The 21,759-nt window shown below is 35.4% G+C and overlaps 3 protein-coding genes across 3 annotated transcripts; all 3 read left to right on the top strand.

Moving 5' to 3' along the window:
* The first annotated feature begins 5,826 nt into the window (after positions 1 to 5,826).
* LOC134848662 (centrosomal protein of 89 kDa-like) lies at positions 5,827 to 7,842 on the top strand. The gene has a single exon (XM_063866179.1). The coding sequence runs from the start codon at positions 5,827 to 5,829 to the stop codon at positions 7,840 to 7,842; it is 2,016 nt and encodes a 671-aa protein (XP_063722249.1).
* Positions 7,843 to 12,428: 4,586 nt separating this feature from the next.
* Positions 12,429 to 14,559, top strand: LOC134847786 (dnaJ homolog subfamily C member 16-like). The gene has a single exon (XM_063865002.1). It carries the CDS (start codon positions 12,433 to 12,435, stop codon positions 14,374 to 14,376), a length of 1,944 nt encoding a protein of 647 aa, XP_063721072.1. The 5' UTR covers positions 12,429 to 12,432; the 3' UTR covers positions 14,377 to 14,559.
* A 4,822-nt stretch (positions 14,560 to 19,381) lies between these two features.
* Positions 19,382 to 21,729, top strand: LOC134847872 (male-specific lethal 3 homolog). The gene is made up of 3 exons (XM_063865126.1): positions 19,382 to 19,693; positions 20,155 to 20,642; positions 20,963 to 21,729. The coding sequence occupies exons 1-3, from the start codon at positions 19,388 to 19,390 to the stop codon at positions 21,702 to 21,704; spliced, it is 1,536 nt and encodes a 511-aa protein (XP_063721196.1). The 5' UTR covers positions 19,382 to 19,387; the 3' UTR covers positions 21,705 to 21,729.
* The last annotated feature ends 30 nt before the right edge of the window (positions 21,730 to 21,759 follow it).

Below are 21,759 nucleotides of genomic sequence, written 5' to 3'. Positions count from 1 at the left end.
TTTGATCAATAACCAGCTATTAAGTACAGCCATTGTTAAGGATTTAAATACATACTAATATTGTTCCGACTTTCGTAACGAAAGTAAAGGAATATCTGTGCTCGGGGTGGTTTTTTTTCAGTCAAATTTCGACTTTTTAAGCAGCACTTTCTGACAGGATTTTTTTTTTCTGTCGAAAAGGGTTGCTGTGCTGAGCCTAAATTTGGAAAGATATTCCACCTGTGATCATTTTTCGTAAAGTTATGAGAGTTTAAAAACTGCCAATTTGAGACAATTAACGCGCGATAAATTTCGCGCTATTAACGAGTAATCTGAGATTAAACGTCATAGAAATCGTTCCAAATTGGTCGAAGGAAGCTTATTTGCCATAATTGATTTTTTACTTGGAGCGAAATGTATTTACTTAATATGGCGCGTGGGGGGATGATATTCACAAAAAATCTCAAATTAAAAAAAACAAGTCATTTTATTTTCATTACATTTAACTTTTTCATGTTATTACTGCTCTATAGACTGCTCTTTATTGTGAGGCATGTTTGTTGGTAATTTTTTTAAAATTGACTGGAACTGCTAATGCGTCATAATTGGCGTGCGTCACTTGGGAAATTTTGAAGACTCAAAGTTTTAATCATTCAGTTTTTCCCAGTTGCGTTATCGGTCATATTTTTGCTTTTGTATGCGAGGTGCAAGTTCGCCTCTGTGTAATTTTTAGCCGGTTTTTGCGAAAGAAAATCACAACACAATCAACATAAATTTAAGATTTTTTGATCTTTTAAAAAAATGATGCTTTTTTCTGCGGCTTTCATCTGTATTTCCTTCGATTTTTCATTCTATGTATGTGTTATATCGCAAGCTGTGCAATGTTTCGCTTCGCCTCTGAAAGGTGCTGGTTTTTCAGTTCAAAGATTTCGCAGATATTTCACTTCGCCTCTGTGTTCTAAATTGTTCAATTATGGTTGCATTAAAGTTTGGTTGCATTAATTTTCGTTGATTTATTTCATGTATTTTAGGAAACAAATCTCACGTTCAATGATAATATGTGAAATTCATGCGCCTCGAGTTTATGAATACTGAGTTCGAAATGGCTGACCTTATTTTAGCGCATTTGATTTTTCAAGCATAAGGGATCCTCGCACATTTTCGGTCTTCGCATAAGGGATCCTCGCACTAGTCTTCAGTTTTAGTATAGAGCAATGCTCCTCAAAATGTTATATGTGGGCCATTTAGTATCATGTGTTCATACGCCTTATGAAATAGTCATTTTATACTACCTGGTTTTTAGTATTAAGGATATTTATAAACTAATTAGGTTAACAAGGAAGATGTCAATGGAGAAAGCAAATAGCTAATAATATGGAGGTCCGGGGTTAGAATCCCGCAGTCAGTTAATTGTTTGTTTAATATTGATGAACGAGTGGAAAACACTTACCTTTATCGAAGACACTTACTTTTCAGTTTTTCCGTTTTTTAGGAAAGTTTCGGTTCACGATAAATTTTTTTGAGGTTTTGTTTTTGATTTTTTTAATTTCCCCTCAATTCCTTTGCTATATGCAAGGCAAAGTACGCTCGCCGTTAACAAAAGCATAATTAGCACAGAAAGAGGGACAGAATTTGGTTTAGGATTATGTTTTTCGGATTATTATGTCGGACTTTTTCTAAGTTTGCTTTCGGATTATTAAGCTTGCGGTTAACAAACGTTATCAAATCAGAATATAGACTTTTTCTCGCGTTAACAACTTGTTCAACAAAATCACTTGTAGTTTGGTTCATAATGAATAAAACTTTCATGCATGTTCGGCAATTAGCCGGGAGGTGAAGAATACGCCTGAGCCCGCAAAGGTCGTGGGTTCGAATCTGACCTGGAATTGTTTTTTTTCGAACTGGAAACATTCCTTTCCAAAAAATGTCTGCCTTTAATTTGCCTGCATATGTTTTGGCAGCTTAGTTGCCACATCGTAGAATTGTTTTTTTTTGCCTGCAATTTTCAATGTAACTGCTTTGTATGTTATGAGTTACTCTGGCAGTTTTTACTTTTACTAGCCTTGACTTCGTATATTTTGCTGTTTCTTTGCTTTGCTTAAACATTTTATTGGGCTTAAATGATTTAGGCTTGAATTTTATTGACTTAGTGACCTAATTTGATGTTTTTTGCTGCATTCCGGAACGCACAAAACGTTAAATTTCTTTTTGAAAAAAGAATTTATAATTCTAAGTTTTTCATGACAACAATTAAATTTTCGGTTCTACCGAAAATAATTCAAGTGTCGTCGGCTAAGTTGCCGCCTGTTAAGTATTTTTAATTTTTTTTTAATTGCCGTCGTTTGTGTTTCTGGATCTGTTTTCCGCAAAGATAATATGAATCCAGAAAACGTTTTGAATTTTTTTAAATTGTGAATTTTTGATTTTTTTAATCACTTAACGGCATTATTTTCCTATCTGCTAGCTTGCACTGCTGTTTTCGTGGACCACAAGTCGTGCGAAACTCTGCTTCGCCTCTGTTTTGAAATATCTTGCGATTTATTTTTTTTGTATCCAATTTTTATTTAAAAAAAAAAGAGTCCACTTAAAATTTTAAAGTTTTTTTAGAGCTGTGTTGTGACCTCGTATGCTCCCAATCGTGCAATTTTAAAAATTAATGTTGTATTGTTTCGACCAGTGAAATATACGAGCATTTCCATTGCGAAAACCAAATTAACGATGCTAATAAGCGCCGGTTAAAAAATTTCATTTTTATCCACATTTTCTATAGCAAATAAAGCAAGCGAGTAGATCGAATAGCTTTTTATTTAGTTATAAAACTAAAGTTTAAGCTTTGAAAAACAGTTAACTATTTTTTTTAGCTTTGAAAAGTAGTGTTTGAAGCATCAGGTAGCGCTGTCCGGGCACAAAAGTAAATCCAAAAAAGTAAGCTGTAAAAATTGAAGAAAAAAAAAACGTTTTTTTTTTGTTTAAAAACGGTTTTTGTTTTTAATTTTGCAAATATGAATATCGTCAACTGAAGCTATCATTTTTTCTTGTGCTGAGGTTTTCTCCCTTTCTGTTGTCTCTACACCTTCAGAAACCGAGACTAACTTGAAAACAATAATTAAACAGTCTTTAATGATTTTTTTTTTGAAATTCCTGTTGATGAAAAGAAGTATTCTGAAAATGTGTTTCGAAAAAGTCTATTTCCTTTTCTAAAAGAGAAGCAAAATTCACTATCGAACAGCAAAAGTGTAAAGATCACGAAAAACGTGATCGATATCTAGTTTCGTGGAAGTTACTTATCAGATTTCCCCGAAATAAAGATTTTACGTATTGCTCCAGTTTTCTCAAGTTGGGTTAATTTCATGAAAAAATTGTCATTTTAATTTGTTCTGGACATTCAAAGAGGTTTAAGGCCATTTGTTTTTTTCGAAATTCGAAGGCTGAGTTTTTTCAAAAAAAAAACATATGTTTCTTTGCGTTCATTACTCTTTTGCAACTGTCAGTTGGCTATATTGACTCATGCTTTATAAAAAGTATCATTCATGTCAGTTAAACAACTTGTCTAACACAATCAGTGAATCCCTTGATAAATTCGTTTCTAATCAGTACAAAGTCAATGATAATCAGTACAGTCGCAGAGCTAACGCCTGTAGTTCGAGCCTGGGTAATACCTGTACTTTTTGCAAAGTAGAAAATGTCAATCTGATTTTTATCGACATTTGTCTGCCTTGTCGGCATGAAAATTGTCTGTCTAGCTCTGCCATTTTCAAAGTTGCTAATTTGCAGGTATTTCAATTCCTAATTTATTGTAGATATCTGTTTAGTACTTTTGATTGTACTTTTTTTCTATTATAAAAATAAGAAATCACTGATCTGTAGGTGACAATCTATTATATATTCAAATGCAGGCTTCACTATCTTGCCATGTTTAAGCTTTTTCAACGTTTTATTTTTGCATGCTTAACAAAATAATTTTTTCACGTGAAGCTATATCGTATTTTGCATTAGTTAAGATTTTTTTTAGATTTTCCTATTTGAATTCTGTCTTAAGTTCACCAAGTTTGAAATTAGCAACCCAATAGTAGGATGATGTCAGGCTTTACCCGGGTGTTGCGATATTGGTCTCCCTATATGAATAACCAAATCCTTTTAGGTTACGAGATAATAATTTTTCGAGATTTTTCAAAAGTTTCTAGAAAAAAAATAATTTTTAAACTTTTCTGAAAGTTTTTAATTCTCAACCCTGTACTTGGAAGCTATACGGGTACTCGCAGGAGTTGCAACTCTTGAGTTTGAATATGACTGCTCAAATTCTTGTTGTTTTTGAGGTTTGAACGTTTTGTGATTTTTTCAAAGTTTCTTAGAAAACGTAAATTTATTTTTCAAATTTTGAAATTCTCAACCCTGTACTTGGGATCTGTGAGAAAACTCTCAGTGATTGCGAGACTTGTATCCGAATATGACAGTTTTCGAGATATGACGTTTTTTATGTCATTTTAAAAATTTTCAAACAACTTAGATATAAAAAAACTTCACAGAGTTTTATGGTTTTTCTAACTTAGAATTTAAAAAACTTGAATAAAATTTTTTTAACTAAATTTGAAATTATCATGTTACAACCCTGTATTTGGGTGCTGTCAGAGTAAACTCAAAGGATGCAGATCTTTTTTTTCAATATATGCGGTTTTTTATGAGTTGTTAACAATTAGAAGCACCGGAGATGCGTTACACGCTAGTTTGTTTTTTTATATGGTCTGAATATAAACTTTCCGTTTCTTTAGAAAGGACTTTCACTTTGTTTAATGCGGCTCTTTGCTTGATGTAGTTAGTTTGGCATTTGCTTGAATAGGTTGGCCTTTTTATATAGGTAGTTATATGTTGGTTGGTACCCGAAAATTTTCGTAGTTGCTGACCGAAGTTTTTCATAGTTGGTGCCCAAGATTTTCCATGCAACCTTATCTAGGGTTCGAGTCTCAAAAGGACTTCGTTTTTTTTTTCTACATTTGGGAAATTTTCATTTTTCGAGACTATTGTGAGTATAATTTTGTCTGCTTTTTTTCCACAGCCTGGAACTTCAAAAGCATCATGTTTCTTCTAATATAACAATTTCAATTAGAAATGAAAGTCGTTCTCCAATTGTAAGTTTACCATCCCTGATTTGATTCAATTGGCTTTTTATTTATTTTACGCGTAAATGGTTTTGGCTTATGCGTTATCGTCTCAGTTACCTCTCTTTCTGTCGTTTGAAAGGCAAAAAAGATGTTGATTTTGCTTGTCAGGAGGAATGACGCTCAAAAACTTCGAGTGTCAAAGTTTTTCTTTGACATCATTTTGTTTTCCGCTCCTTTCTTCGACGTAGTGGCTTTCGTTTCTGCTCTCTCGGCTAGCTTACAGTTCTGTTTTTATTTAATTACAAGTGTCAGGAACGACACGTTTCTTTAAGATAGAATTTGGTCTTCTTTCTGGTTATCTAAAAGAAACGTGTCGTCTATCTTCAATGAAAAATCAGTAAATGCATCAATAATTTTTGACTGAGATAAAATTCGCCAACTATATTCCATTTCTAGCTGTATGCACTATTTTTATACGCCAAGTTTTTCCTTTTAGCTGAAGAACACAATCCTCAATTCACTCTCTTAGGACCAGTAAGTTTTGAAATTTAGTAGAAAAGGAACGACGACTATGATCAAGAACGACCAGGAACCGAGCAAGTGGAATTATTGTACATTTTTTTCATCATAAGCCCTGCTTAGTATCTGTTTATAACGGCAATCTTTTTGATAAATTTTGTTCTCTTAACTTTGTATTTCAGATCCGAAAATGGGAAAGAAAGCAAAAAAATCAGATAAAAGTACACTGATGGTAACACAAGCCTTTGTACCTCGTGCTTTTCTGGCAATAACGCCCGAAATACCAGCTAGCCAGAGCAATTCGAATCCCGTCCACCTGGCTTTTATCAACGCTGGGAATATGGTGACGTCTCTTAATTTTCTCTCACCGAATGAAGATTTTTCAAAAGAAGTTTCACCAAAAACTTCAGAAGTGAAAGATCCGAAGCGAGTAAGTTCAGTGGATGCCGGTTACGATTTTCTGTCAGCTGGAGGGACTTTTGAGAGACCAAAGTCAGAAATTGCAGCAGACGATGAAGAGTTTTCAGAATCGAATCAAAGCGGGGCTGAAATATCCTTACGGAATAGCGATGCGTTTCGCAATGACGGGACGGTTAATAATAACGTGACTCAATCGAGAAATGAGACGAATAAATCAATTGGGATTTCTTCGTCGCCGCAGAAACATCAGTATGCAACCGTTGGAAAATCGAGTCAAAATCAGATCGAATTAGAAGAGAAACAGAGGTCTTCCAGTAATGCAGCGCTAAGTTTGAGTCAAATCGGCAGCCCAAGAGATGGATCGAGTTTACAAAACTCATCCTCAATGAGACAAGAAAACCAAAAACTTCAGGCTAAGCTAGGTGATGTCATTAAACAGATCAACGAACTGCAAAAGGAGAAGGAAAACTATGTCATTTCGCTGAACGAGCGTGAATATACCATCCGAACGTTGAACAAAACGGTTGAAAGCCTAACTCAAGAAAGCAACCAACTGCGCGAATCGCTTTCCGGGATGCGAAAAAAAACTTTATCCGAAAGTGAAATAAAAGATACAAAAACTCGCGAAGTTGCTCAACTGCAGGCCACGATTTTGAAGTTGAATGATCAACTTAAGATGTACCAAGAACAGCACGGAGTTTTGACGGATAAAGACCACAAAAATCTGGAGTCTTTTGTGGAAACTAAGCCTGAGTGGTTGACCAATACAGAGCTCTTATCGCCTCTCATGCAAGCGTATGAAGACGAAATTAGGCAGAAGGACGCAATTTTGAAGGAGAACGAGGAAAAGTTTCAAGAACTGCAGAAAATGGTCAATGAAATTGTCGCCGAGAATAGAGAGTTGCATTTATCTAGAGAGGGTGCAGCGCATGATAAAGAGTGGCAAAATGTTCAAGAACAAGCAAAGTTGGTTTTGGAGGAAAACCAAATTCTGATCGAACAACTAAATGTGCAAAGCAAAAGGTCAAGTGAGTTGAACCACGTCCATAAAGGGGAAATTAGTCGGCTTTCACGAAGTTTGGTCGCTGCTGAAGCTGACCGGAACTTTTACTCCTCCGAGCTGAAACAGGTTAACGAAAAGCATGAACAGTTTGTGAAAAGGTTCGAAGCTATGGGCGCCAATAAAATAGTCACATTGGAAGAGCATGGTAATATTGTGCGAGATTTGAACGCTAAAATAGCTAACCTAGAGCAAGTGCACGAAGAAGAAATTGAAAATTTATTAGATAAATTAGAAATTTCAGAACGGGAATTTGCTAACTTACTGAATGAAAAATCAGTAAGTAAAGCAGAAATTGAAAGTCTACAGCACAAAGTTGAATCCGTTCTTAAAGCTCAGACTAAATGGCAAAAGAAAGCGGCACTTCTGGAAAAGAAATTGAACCTTGCTCAGGAAAATGAAGAACTTTTGGGACAGAAGTTAGAACTAGCTTTGAGTGCAGCTGAAAAAGCGACAGAGGAACGAGACTTTTACGTTGAAGAGTTTCAAACTCACATCGATGAGAAAAACCAAACGATAAATGAGCTCAAAGATGAAAACATGACTCAAAAAGGTGTGGACGAAAATATGAAGGCGTATAAAATGGTGATGAAGGAAAAGTTGAAACGATTGGCTCAAGATCACTTGGCGACAAAAAAGGAGTTTGAACTAAAAGAGGAAAATTATCGAGTTGAAATTGAAAGTTTGAGGAAAAATTTGAATAAAGAGATTGCACGCAGCGATCATTTAATTAGCTCATCGAAGTTGTCGAAGAGTCCGTTTTGAGTTTGAAATCCAATACACTCTCAAATGACTCTTAAATGTACATATTCATCTTTCAAATTGTCATCTTTAGTTGTAAATAGTGTATTAAATACTTGGATAAGAATGTATTATATCGTACATAATAAAGATGTAATAAAAGGTGTCTTTCTTCAGAGGAGTTGTAATTTATGTAAACACTTCTTAACTGGCGTTTTACTTGACACAGTTTTCAGTAGTTCCTATGTTGGCATGTTGAAATGCCAATGCACCAATAGAAATTGTTACAGCTGCAAACGTTTTCTAAGATTTTATATGAATGTTGAAATACGTCTGTTTATCCATGAGCCCAATTAAATACATATTTACAATTTTATCTACGGGCTTTATCTTACATCTGTTACTGCGCGACAAGTTAAATCCTTCTAGTTTCTTTTTTCGCAATGTAATTTTTAAAAAATTTTTGTTCCGACTTTCGATACGGAAGTAGCGGAATATTTGTGCTCGGGGTGGTTTTTTTTCTTCAGACAATTTTTGACTTTTTAACTAGCCATTTTTGACGGAATTTTTTTATATCATTCGAAAGGTATTGTTGTCCTGAGCTCAAATTTGAAAAGATATTTCACCCTCATCATTTTTCATATCACGGGATTTCTTTTGTCATTCTAAAAGTATTGTTAAACTGAGTTTAAATCCGGAAAGATATTTCACCTGTGATCATTGTTTGTAAAGTTATGGGTGTAAACAAATTGACATTTTGGCCAATTTGGGACAATTAACGCGCGATATATTTCGCGCTATTAACGCGTAAGCGGAGATTTAATTCGTCTTTGAAATTGTTCCAAAATGGTTTAAAGAAGCGTATTTGCCATAATTGATATGTTACAATGAGCGAAATCTATTCTTTTGTACTTTATACGGCGTGTGGGGGGATGATTTCATAAAAAAAATCAAATTTTAGAATTTTTTTTTTTCATTTTTCATTGCATTTAATTTTTTGATGTTACTACTACTCTACAAACCTTAAAAGGCAGTGGGAACATTCAGGGCTTCGCCCTGATACGAGCAGTCTTTTTTTTTCAATAAGTTTGAAATTGACAAGATAATGGTGGGGTGCAAATTCAAATCTGGGCTCAAAATTAAACTGCTCAAATTCTTTTCAGGCTCCATGATTTTTCTGATTTAGTTTCCAATATTGTCATGATTTCTCCTAAAGTTTCATAAAAAAACAGTCATTTATGTTAATTATTAGAGTAGTCTGATCAAATAATTGGTGGGAGCGAAGAAAAATTGCCCGGTTTGATGAAATGAATCAAGTTTAACAAGAATCTAAATCAATAAAAATAATTGTTATACACACCAACTGGTCATATGAGAGCTTCTGATTTATTGTGTGTAATGTGCAGTTGTATGCTGTCGGTCATCATCGTCATCATCATTTGGTTGTTTATACAGCAATTCTTTGGTGTTGGGCAACTGCTTTCGTTCGTGGCATTGATTATTCTGTATATACAAATTAAATAGAGGCCTAAATCTGTTTTCGTTTTTGGCTATGAATGCCCGTCGGTTTGTCAAAATTGTAATTTAAGCTATCAAACAGCGTAAAATACATTCTAAAAAGCTGCATTTAGAGACCAGCTTTGAAGTTTTTCTAAGATTTTTCTTTTCTAATTTTCCTCAGCAGTTTTTTTTTACTAAGATAACGGCACTCAAAAAAGAATTCCGTATGCTGTTTTTACTTTTGATAGAACGCGTCGATTTACCATCATATCAGAAAAAATTTTAATAAGGCGGTCTCAGTCGAATAAGTCTTTTTGTGAGCTCATTGGCGAGTATCTAGCAAAATGTTTGTTGCATGCTATTCCTTGATTTGATCACAAAGAATTTTCTCGAAAATTTTGGTGAAAAACAGAGATTAGAAAACGGTCGATATGACGACAATTGTTCAGAGTCTAGATTTGGTTTCTCGAGGTGAGGCTATACAAACACTTTTTTGAAACAGGGCGGTAAAATAGAAGAATTAATCGATTCGTTGATAAGATGAACGAAAGGGCTCCATGCCGGTTTAAGCTGTTCAAGTTGAAGTACTGGTAACGGACCTCCAGGTGAAGTTACGTTTGAGATGTAGACAGTTACCATTATTAGTGTTCACTCTGGCGATTAGCAAGCGTTATCAAACTGGAATATAGACTTTTTTTCTAGTTAACAACTAGTTTAACAAAATCAGCTAAATCACCCGCGGACTGTGCAGCTGGCTTCTTTTCACACTTCTTTCTTCTTTAAACATCTTCCAGGTTGCTTCGTACTTGGCCTAGAGGTAAAGCAGTTGCCTTTATACCCTAAGGATTGGAGTTCGAGTCGTTGCCGGACCTTGATTTTTTTTGAGGAAATTGAAAAAAAAACATTTCGAGAAAATTGAATTGTTGATGTTGTGCATTCTGGTTTCCGGAAAAATATGTGTATAGATGTGGTCAAAGATGTGTATAGATGTGGTTCAAGTGGTCAAAGATTGTTGCTGCATCACTGATTTTTCTTGTGCTGTAAACAACTTCATTATAGTTACAAGTTCAATTGTTGTCCATTGTTTTTTAAGATAGGACTTTAAACTTCGTTTAAAAAAAACATTTTTTTCGGCTCAACATGTGTCTGCTCAAAGATTGTCACCTTTGTTTTTTTTCGTAATTTTTGTTGAGTATTTCAAGTGTCTGGCATGCTTTCCTAGAATGAATTTATATCAAGACATATGTTTTCGTTTTTCTTGTCAGTTTTGTGCGAAAGTTGTTTTTCAATTTGCTTATTTTACTATGACTGTCGAATGTGCCTAATCGCTAGTTTTTCGTTTAGCTCTTTTCATCACACCACGCCGAAAATAATGAGACTAAGTCTATTTTAAGACTATGGTCTGAGCATTCTGTGCTACTTGCACAATAACCGGCTATCCTTGTTTAGATTTTGGTGTTTAATTATCAGCTATTTTCTAGGGACATAAGCGGTTTTAGCTGATTATTATCTAACCGCGTAACAAAGAAAGTTTTTTTTGTAGTGAAAAAAATTCGGGACCCTTAATTTTGATTTTCTCTAAAAAATTCCATTTATAAAACTCGGTTGGATGCATCGAGCTTATTTTTTATCCTTGCATTCAGTTCCATTCTATTTTTTCTTATAATTTAAGAAATATTGCTAAGTTGAACAGGCTGTTTTGATATGTCGAACTTTACGTGTAGCTACCTACAGTTTTAGTTTGTTTTTATCTTTAGTTATTGCAATTTTTAGATGCTACCAGCCTTCAATTTGCTTTTTGAGGAGAATCAGTAGAAGCTGCATAAGTTAATAGTTAATGTGGAACTATTTTTCCGAGTAATTTTGTCGAGTTTCCTAGAAAACTTCGAAGATCTTTTTTACGAGTAATGAGCGTTGTGAGTACTCTTATGTAAAGATAGGTCTTGGTGATTTTTTTTTCGGGAAAAAGTCTGAAAATTTGTTCGCTTTGTTTCTTTTGTGTAAAGGAAGGCAAAATCGACTATCGAACAGCAAAATTGTTAAGGTCACGAAATTTTGATCCACTTCTAATTTGGAAAATGGAAATTAATTACAGTAGTGGACAAAAAGAAGCCCAAATCTAGGTTTTTACTCTCTAACATGCCTTTTTTAATGCCCATTTTGGACAAAATTTATTTCGATTGTCAGCAAAGCTTCTATGTAGACCAAAAGCGAATCATCAGAGCTAGCATCCATGAAACTATCAATGTTTGGTTTCAAAGACTTACCAATATAATTAGGGTCTGAAAATGCCAATTTTCCTCATCAGCACTAAGTTTTGCGTCGTAGTGAACTCTTTCTCGAATAAGCGGAGTAAAAAATTTGTTCAGGCGACGTGAAAAATTCTGTGCGAGAAAATTGAAATAACCAGTGTGAGAATTTTTTTAAGCTCGGCTGTAACATAATTTTTCACTCTGATCGAAAATTTAAGTGCAGATGAAAAACTCTGGCATTTTCAGACCAGGATTACATTGGTAAGTCATTGAAATCAAATGCCGATAGTTTCATAGAAAGTAGCTTAGATCATTTGCTCTTGGTGTATGTAAAACTTTTGCAGAAAATCGAAGTAAATGTTGTCCAGTATGGACACAAAATGTGTTTAAGAAAGTAAAAACTTGAATTTGCGCTTAATTTTGCGCACTAGTGTATCAGATTTCGCAGCGAAATAAAATTTTACCTATTGATTCATTTTCCTCAAATTGGGTTATTTTTAATCAAAAAAAGTGTCAATCATAAATTGTTATACAAAATCAAACAGCTTTAAATCCATTTGTTTTTTTTCCGAAAAGTTGAAGGTTTTTCAAAAAACAAGTCTTTTTTGAGTTTCCTTGTGTTCATTACTCTTTTCTTTTTTGCCGATTTGGTTGTTTTGCTGCCAGATTTTTTCCACGCACATCAGTGAAACTTATTCCTAAATGAAATATAATAATGAGGGTGCTTGTGAAGGATTTTACAATAATTCTCGATTGGATTTTTTTTCCCCGAGTGATTTTGAATAAAGCAGTCAAAATTATGATCAGATATCTGTTATGATTTACAGTGAACGTTGTAACATTTGAATGTTTTTAGTTTGCTATGGACCCGTTAACTTCTTTACAATGTTTTAAGTTACTACTGGTCTTGCTATTGGTAGTGTTAACAGCAGGATACAATCCATACGAAGTACTTGGCGTTAGTCGTCAAGCAACTGGCCAGGAAATCAAAAAAGCGTACAAGAAACTGGCTCGTGAATGGCATCCAGATAAAAACAAAAGTCCAGAAGCCGAAGCTAAGTTTGTTGAAATTGGTAAGGCGTACGAACTTCTGACAGATGAAGAAAAACGAAGAAACTACGATCAGTTTGGAACCACAGACGATAACCCACAGGGGCATAGTAGACAAGGCGGCTACGGGGGGTTCCCGTTCTCGGATTTTTTCGGCGGGGGAGGGGGTCGCGGAGGTCCTGGTCGGGGATTCAGAGGGGGTCCTTTCTCCTCATTTTTCGACTCAGAACCAGATGAATTATTAATAAATCGTCATGTATATGAACGTGATGTCCTTCCTGGAAGTTACAGTCACGTGTACCTATTGTACGCATACTCAGACTGGTGTGGAAATTGTAAAATAGTGAGAAAAATGTTTGACCAACTTCACAATTCGTACAAAGACAAAGGGATCCGATTTGTGACTGCAGATGCAGATGTTGATAGATCTTTAGTGTACAAACTTGGACTCTCAAGAGTGCCTTCAGTTCTTGCAGTTGTAAATGGAAGGGTTAGATTGTATCAAAGACGCGAATGGGCCAGCGCAAGCATAGAACAGTTCTTGTTCGAGCAAATTCCAAGCGTTCCAATTCAGAATTTGAACTCAAAAGCTGACATCAAGACTTTTCTGGATAGTTTAGTTAGTGATAATAAACCGAGAGTTATAATATACGGAGACTTGAAGGTACCTCCAAACTGGCTTAAAATTTTGGCTTTTTCGAAGCAGAAGAGTCACGCGTTTGGGTTTGTAAGCGCCAAGGATTATCGAGATAATGAAAACGAGTTTCTTGGGCGAAATGGAATGGTATCCATTTATATTTCAAATGATAGACCAGTAGAAATTGTGAACAGAGCTGCTACTTATTCAGCCACTTTTGCTCTGGTTGAAAACCACAAACTAGTCAAGTTCCCAAGGCTATCAAATCAAGTTATTTTTGACAATATTTGTCCAACAGTAACTTCAATTAGTAACAGAAAATACTGTGTTGTTTTTGTTCACCCATACTTCACTGAAATTAGCCCATATGTTTCTCAAATTGAAAAAATGAAGAAATCTGGTTTGCCTTACATTCAAAAAACAACCTTTTCTTATATAGCTCCTGAAAATACTCAAAGCGAGTTTCTTGCAGCTCTGAACTATTCGTACAGTGGGAAACCGCAAATTGTGACTTTGCTTAGAATATCAGATCACGAAGCGTACTTCAAATGGCAGAATTGGAACTCGCCTCATGCATATGAAAATATTGAGGGATTCCTGATAAATGTCGCTTCTGGTCGAACCAAGTTGTCTACGAGCGCGAAGTTTGGTACCATAAATGACGAGGAAGCTCCAGGATTTTTGATGAGAGCCATTCGTAAATTAGCAGATACAATTCTTGATTCAGTGGGTGTTGTGTGGGAATGGCTTAATTGGATGATTAATTCTGAAGATGGATTTATAGTGATGTCAGTTCTGGTAATGATGCTTTTCATTTTCGGAGGAAGCTTAGTTAGTGCGTTTTCTTCGGTTACGTCCTTGCCAAACGGGAACTCAAACTATCAAAGAAGAACTTTAAATGATAAATATTCGGCTGCTATTCGTAGAGGAGACTCGGATTCAAGTTACAGACTCTCAGGAACCGGAGAAAAGTTTTCAAGTGGAAGAAATGATGTAAGACAAAGAAAAGCGAATGAAGTTGAAGAAAGTCAGGAAGATTTAAACGAGCCTTCAAATTCCAGCCATGCTTCAAGCAGTGCTACAAATGAATCGCCAGAATCCACTTGCTCCAATCAGTGAACTTTTTCCAAATCCCAAAAGCTAAAAGAAATTCCAAAGGACCTTCCCTTCCGCTACATATAAAGCTGCGCACGAGTTTTTGATCCCATGTTTAAAATAGTTTCATGAATATTATAGATTTGCAATTGGTATAAATTATTTGCATTCTTTTATTGTCTTACTTATCCGTCAGTTTAAAATTTACACTAGATTATATCTGGTTTCAAGGAGTAGAGAAGTAGCCCAGTAAATATTCATTCTGAGAAGATCCTAAAAGTTCAACCAATTAAAAAGCAGTCATTGTTGCGACTTTTATTGATTGAAGCGATTGAAGCATTTTTTGATGAATCGTTTTGAAGTGTTTTATACCTGTCAGATATCGTTGCCCTAAGATCAGATTTTTGTTCTGACCATTTGAAACATTGCGAGGAACTTTGTTTTCGGGTATGTTTTTTGTTTTCCCCGCATAATCAAATCCCACAAATAATCATCGGACAGGTTTGAGTAATATATCATAATAAAGCACTTTTAGTCATGGTTCTAACGAATTAGAAAAATTCCAGTGTCAACAAAAACCGGTCTAATTTTTGTCTAATTTCGAGCGCGAAAAGTGAGCGAGCAGGCTTGTTTATGCAGTGAAAAATTACATAGCTTATTAATCTTGCGATAGCAAGGGTATTGCAATTGCTTCTATACTTTTTTCCTGTAAAGACCTCATTGAACTGCTGGTACCTTGGTTCATAATCAATTCAAAGTTTTTAGTGTCTATTGTACGCTTAGCCTGGTGGTAACAAATACGCCTGGGACGGAAAAGGTCCTGGGTTCGAATCTGCCCAGTACCAATTGTTGTTCAAATGGTTAATGTTCCGGTTCAAGAAAATTTCGGCCTAATTTTGTCTGCTTATGTTTTATCGTCTTAGTTGTCACATCTAAGAATTGGTTTTTTAGCTGTTAACAATTTAAACTGCAGTTTTTATAGCATTTTAAAAATCCAGCGGAATCGAATTTTGTTTTTCGCATTGCATGTAATTTAACCAACTCGATATGTTAAAATTTCCTTTTTTTTCGTCTTATCGGCTCAATAAATTTGGGCCTAATTAATATCGACTTAGCGGTCTCTTATTGCGTCTTTAATTCTGAAACAAGTTTTTGTGTGCGTGTGTGTGTGCTCTGACGGGAAAAAGTACTTGAAATTTTTTTTGTTTAGAATTTTTCTGAATCTCTTTTCGGCATAAAGGGTTTCTACTCATGTTTTTCGACGTTGTTACCCCTTGGTAATTATAAATTCAACTCCAATCAAGCATCTGGCGTAGAGGTAAACCAACTGCTTGAGGTGGCAAATATTTGCGGTTTGAATGCGGTCGGGCCTTTTTTGCAAACTAACGTTTTTGTGCTTTTTCGGATTATCATCTGTCTGTTTATTTTTGTCGGCCTAATTCCCCTAGCTCAATAGTTCAGCTTTGCACCAAGTTGTTGTAACCCTCATGCTTGAGACGACAAAGCCCGTGAGTTTGATTCCAGTTGAGACTTTTTTTGTAAATAGGAAGTTTTAGCTAAGTTAGATTATTGTCTGCTTATTTTTGTCAGCTAAGTTCCGCAGAGAGGACTTCTTTGAAAACATGGCTTCTTTATAGCATTCCCAGAGCTCTTTGTAGGGTTTTTAATGGTGCAGGCAAATTTGTTTGGGATATTTTGGGCTTTTGCAATTTTTATAGACAAAAACGATTTTTTTATTATTTTTTTTATTTGTTTTTCATATCATTCATATTTGTATCACAAGTGATGCAAAGCTCAGCTTCGCTTCTGTGTTGTTGCTTAATTTAAGTAGTTAAAATTTAGTTTTACTCGAGTTGTTAGATTTTTCAGCGCCACATTGGGAATCAATAAATTTCTGCAAAAAAGTTGATTTTTTTTAAAAAATGTTATAATGGTTTTTTGTTTTTATTGTCTTCTTCCTGTAAAATTTGTTGTCCAATTTGTCTATTTTAGTATGAGTGTAAAATATGCCTAAGTTGTACTTTTCTTTGAGATCCTTTTATTGCACCACGCAGAAAAAAATGACACTAATTTTTTTAGTTATTTTTTAGGTTTATGGTCGGAACACTCGGTGCTACTTGCATAGTAAACGGCTATCCTTGTTTATCTTCGATTTTTTCTACAGGAAAAAATAGAGTTTCAAAATTGACAGTTTAAGTGAATTAATTTGACCGACTACCATGTTTCAGGGTTGAATTCCCGTTGAACCCTAAAAAATACGAATATCTTATCTCCGGTAGTTGAAGAAGTAAGATTATTTAAGATTTTTTTCTGTTGATTTTTTTCTGCGTGTTCTGGCTTTGATCGTTGATTGGCCAGGTTTTGTCTCTAATTTTAGAAATTAACGCCACTTTCAAGTTGTTACCAAAATTCATGGAAAGGAATATGCTATCTAGTTTTAAAATTTTTAAACATGAAAAAAGTTTATCATCCGTATTTTACATTCATAAACTTGTCAACAGTTACCAAATAAAGGCAGTCTGTCTAATTCTGACTTTCAAAGAATGTAGCGGAAGATTTTTGCTGAGTTGGTTTGTTCCTCCAGACAAACTTCGATTTCTAACTAACACAATTTGAAAATTATTGATGGAATAAGCTCGAAATTGAAAATACATTTTCATCTGGGATTTTTTTCGCATAGTTAAGGGTGTTGAATTCAAGCAAAATTTTCATTATTTTCTTAGCGTGCCGCTAGTGATTCAATGAAGCTCAATTTTTTTTCCAAATTGAATTGATGAGGCTGGATACTCGTTTCAAATCGTTCATATACGCAAAATTTCTCATTTTTACGTGATATTACTACGTGTGAAGGTTTTCAAAATGAAAAATGATTATTGAATTGTGTTTTTATCAATTCAGTCTATGAATCTAGCCATCTTTAAATTTTTTCAATAGTTGATGCACTTGACATGTTTTTTTAATTTTAGTTATTCGTAATTGAAGAGCTTTTAAGGTTTTTTGTGCAAAAGTTGAACTGCATCAACTTGAAAGTTCAAATTGTTACAGAAATGCCAGTATCTCGGAAAAATTATGATTGACCAGGCAACTTTTATAACTTAATTCAAGTAAGATTTGTGCATATATATGCGAACCAAATGACTTATTTCTAGAAATTTGGATAAGTGTTACACTTGCGACCAAGAGTACTGTCAAGTGTCATGCGTTCGAATCCCACTTCGGTTACGGTTGGAGGGTTCCCAGAGTCATCCGCCCCTCATGGTGGGACGGGCTGCGGCGAAATTGATGACATCACCCTTCCCACGGTTGGTCCTGCATTGGACAGGACCGGGAGTTGATAAAAAAATTGTCAAGGGATACCAGAATCACCAGGGTGGTTACTTATTGATTTTGGAAAACTGTTGAAGTTGTCCAGACTGGACAATAGACTACTGGAATTGATTATTCAATTGGTTAACATAGGAGGCATTTTTTCGATATAGGGTAGGCACTTAGATAGAGTGAAAGCCTTACCTTTTTGTATAGTTACACGGCTTTTTTGTTCATAATTTTTTTCGTTAAGATTTTTCCTCAGTATTTATTAAGATAATTATCGAAAGCTGGTACGAAAGCTATTTATGGAGAAAGCCTTGTAAATTGTCAATCATTCGTTAAACGTGAATGACTTTTAATATCAAAAATGGACTTAAGTGTTCAGAGGTCCCGGCAGAAGTGTAAAACACCTGTTGACCTAGTTTTTTCTTATTTGGTCAAGTGTCAATCATGCAAGTCTCAATCATTCCTTGCTAAGAACTTTTGTCGGTGATGTCGCTCGTGAAAGTGTTAGAATGTTTTAATTTTGCTTTATATTAATTCAAATTCAATGAAAGTTTCTTGGCATTTGGCGCCATGGTAACACCCATGCTTGAGGCAATTTTTTTTTGCAACCGAATTTTCTGCTTCTTCGCGCTATCGTCTGTCTGCTTATTTTTCAGCCTAGTACCCATTAGAAGTAATTATGCATTAGTTTATTTTGCGGTAATAGATCGTAGCTTTTTTGTTCATCTCTTTCCTAATAGGCTCCTAAATATAGAATATTTTACTAAATTTTTATTATCAGTTTCTTGTTTTGCAAGTGGCGCGGCGAATTAATTCACCTCTGTTGAAACTACCTTACCATTTTTTCTCGCTATTTTACAATCTAGCGGCTTTTGAGTTAATCTTGCGGATTTTGAGTTACTGATCTAGCTGCTTTTGAGTTAAAGATTCCGATGTGCGTGCGGGATCCCGGAAGCAATGAAAACGGTAAATAAACTGAGCTTCAATCCTGACCCCTGCCGACCACTATTTTGAGATATCCATTTTTGGCTGACTGCCCCTAAATTTTTCTAGAGGCTCCTAAGGCGCCGAAATATACTAATTTTGAGGGCGATTTTGTGGTCAAAATGTTCCTAAAATGCCTAGAAACGCCTGTTTTTTCAAAAACTGACCTGCGGCTTAGAAAATTTGGTAAAAATGGGGTCTTTATAGAGATTTGAGGGAGCTCAAAAAATCAATTTGGTCGACCTAAAAAAAGGTCGACAAAATTTTTGAACATTTTTTGAAACTCCGCCCCCGCCCACTCGAGAAAATCCTAAAAAAATGTGACAATCTATTATAATTAACCTGAATAAAATGAGTCTCTGATTTGTCTTTGTCTTTTGCAGAATGAATTTTTCCCTAACCAAATTGGGAGTTATTGCGCTGATCAATATGTAAGAGAGAGCAAGTAATGTCAACACATTGTAAGGTAGTGACGGGATAAGTTTAGCCAACATTAGGAAAGTACTGACGGCTAAGTAATTACTCGCTCCTCTTTTGGAATAGTCACTGCTTCCATCAGAATAGTTAAATTGAATTGACGTCATATTAATTTTATGGCTATTCAACATGGGTATGACGAAAGTAAAATGATCGTCTTAGAAAAACTAGATGTATTAAGGATGCGTTTTCAAATAATCAAAGAAAGTTATTAAAGCGAGGGCAAAGTTTTTCACACCATCGTTTTTAGATTTTTCATATGGTTCGCACCAAGAGTTCCTCGAATCAGCATGAAACGTCCAATTCAGCCATTGCAACGTGCAAAGTAATGCCTGCACAGTACAATGAAAATCAACTGGCACTATGTTACGAGCCAGATCGGAGCAAGCTTCACGCCATTTACGAATGTATTATAGAGAAAATGCAGTATGTCGAAAACTCAAGACGTCGAATGGTACCGCAGTACTACGTGCGGTTTTTGGACATTGCCGAAAAGTATTCACAGTGGGTTAATGAAGATTATCTTTTGGAGGACAATGTTGACAATAGAAATCTGATGGTGAAGGTAGCGACAACTTTAATGAGATACAATTCTTACCATTGCGGTTTTATTCGATATGCTCGTGGTACTTGGTCACCAGAGATCAGATCAGTTTTAAATGATTCTGCTTTTTTAAATTATAAAATGATAAAGAAAACTAAGTAGCGAAACTTGGCAAATTGAAATTTCATTATCTGTTTTTGTGACATTTAATTTAGAAAATAGGAATTATCTTGGAGGCTGACAGTCTCTACTTAAGTGTGAAATTTCTATGGTAAAAACATGGAGCATCAAAACTCAATAGTCACGAAGATACAGTATTTTTTTGCAATGGCGCTCGCATTTGTGAGATACACAAAATTTCTCTCAAGCAAAATGGCCTAGGTTCCTGTATCTTCCCACTTAGTGAAGTGGTTAGACAAGTATTACATTTCAAATTAACAGATTTATGCTGTATACTTTTAATTTTTTCATTTTTGCTTCAGGTCAACTCTAAAACCATTGCTTCGTCCAAACTAACTCGCACCTCTAAACTGCTCTATGATTTGTCGCCTAAAGTCGATCGAGGCTATGTCAGGTTGAAATCTGAGCAGAAAATACCCACCATTAAGCCATTGGGCGTCACGAGCACTTCCTCAACCAAATTGATGACTGCAGATCAAAGCGAGTTTCTAGAAGAAGTGGAAAGCAGCGGCGAGTATTCGGAAGTTTCGACAATAACAGGGACTTCCGACGTCCGAAGTTTCTCCTTGCGTCTCCCAGATCGAATCATGAGGTTTCTGGAGTGGGATTGTTACAAAGTGACTGTTGAAAATAAGCAGTATAAATTGCCGCAAAAGATAACTGTTGTGAGAATTTTGGAGGATTATCTGGTTTGGTTTGTGAGCAATGTGGCGTTCAAGAAAAAAGGAGACACTTACACTTTGCAGACGGGCGAAGTGATCGAAGTTTTCGACCCTTTGACCTCGATAAGGTCAGTCAAATTGATGCTCGTTGTATCGTGAGATCTCAGCGGTGATTAAACGTAAACCGTGATTAAAAAGAGAACACTTTTCCATTAATTCTGCGTGCCCAAAACGTTAAATAAGCGTAGAAATTGTCTAAAATTTCGAAAAACATAACTTAAACTAGGACTGCTGTATAATTGTAGACATATATTAGCAATATTATTTTACCGTAGCAGTCTACCGTGGAATGAATGGTATTTGGAATAAATTAGTCTTGATATTTCAATGAAGTTTGCTATTTCAACCGAAATTTGATTGTGAATTTTGACAAAGCTTACATTTTTAGCTTGTGCAAAGAAATTTTGGACGGTATGCGTGTGTATTTTGACCTCGCTTTATCGTCTATACTTCTCTACAAAAATGAAACACAGCTATATTTCGACGCGCAAGTTTCTTTATCGGCTAACAGACTTCTAACGAAGTCAAAAGGATGCATAAAGACGGAATTTTCTGTGCGGGAAAATCGAGAAGAGGAAGCGTTGACGACAACTCGCAGACGGGCAAAAAGCTTGAGCCCAAGGAAAACTACTCGAAACTCGAGTAAGGGATTGCAAGATGAAACGAGTGATTCAGGATGCCCTGCAACTGACGTTGATTCGATTGAGGATTCGCCATCCAAGAGGCTGCGACTGATTAACCAAATCAAACTCCTGAGGTCTCCATCGATTGACGATGAAGACGCAGCTCCTCGTACTAGAAGATCAACAGATCAGAATGCATCGAATACTAATGATTCTGAATCAAACAAGAAGCTGGAACATTCTCTTGAAGTACAAAAAGCGCTTGATGACGCTCGAAACTGGAGTTTGATTCCTGTAAAAGCTCTAAATGAAAATGATCCGATTCCCCCTTGCTTAATTTTCGGAGCTCCATATTTGTTCCGGTTCTTCGTAAAGTTTCCGCAAATGATAACTGACAGCGAAGTTCCAGATAGCAGAGTGAAGATCATTTTGAAACATTTGAATTTGTTTCTGGAAAAGTATGTAGTTAGTCGAAATGATTTGTTTAATGTCAATATTTTTAAATGAATGGCTCGACCGTTTGTCAATTAAACTGTTCTCATTTTTTTTTGAGAAAAAAAAT

Source organism: Symsagittifera roscoffensis, chromosome 6 (genome assembly GCF_963678635.1).
Source record: "Symsagittifera roscoffensis chromosome 6, txSymRosc1.1, whole genome shotgun sequence".
NCBI classification, from domain to species: Eukaryota; Metazoa; Xenacoelomorpha; order Acoela; family Convolutidae; genus Symsagittifera; species Symsagittifera roscoffensis.
The sequence above is the reverse complement of the archived record's forward strand: the minus strand, read 5'-3'. Positions and strand labels throughout refer to the sequence as shown.

Excerpts from the sequence above, each read along its gene's own strand:
- LOC134847872 (XM_063865126.1), top strand. The coding sequence starts at position 19,388 with ATGGTTCGCACCAAGAGTTCCTCGAATCAGCATGAAACGTCCAATTCA. Across the intron at positions 19,694-20,154 it reads ATAGAAATCTGATGGTGAAG|GTCAACTCTAAAACCATTGC; the intron begins GTAGCGACAACT and ends TTTTTGCTTCAG. Across the intron at positions 20,643-20,962 it reads GACCCTTTGACCTCGATAAG|CTTGTGCAAAGAAATTTTGG; the intron begins GTCAGTCAAATT and ends TTACATTTTTAG.
- LOC134847786 (XM_063865002.1), top strand. The coding sequence starts at position 12,433 with ATGGACCCGTTAACTTCTTTACAATGTTTTAAGTTACTACTGGTCTTG.
- LOC134848662 (XM_063866179.1), top strand. The coding sequence starts at position 5,827 with ATGGTAACACAAGCCTTTGTACCTCGTGCTTTTCTGGCAATAACGCCC.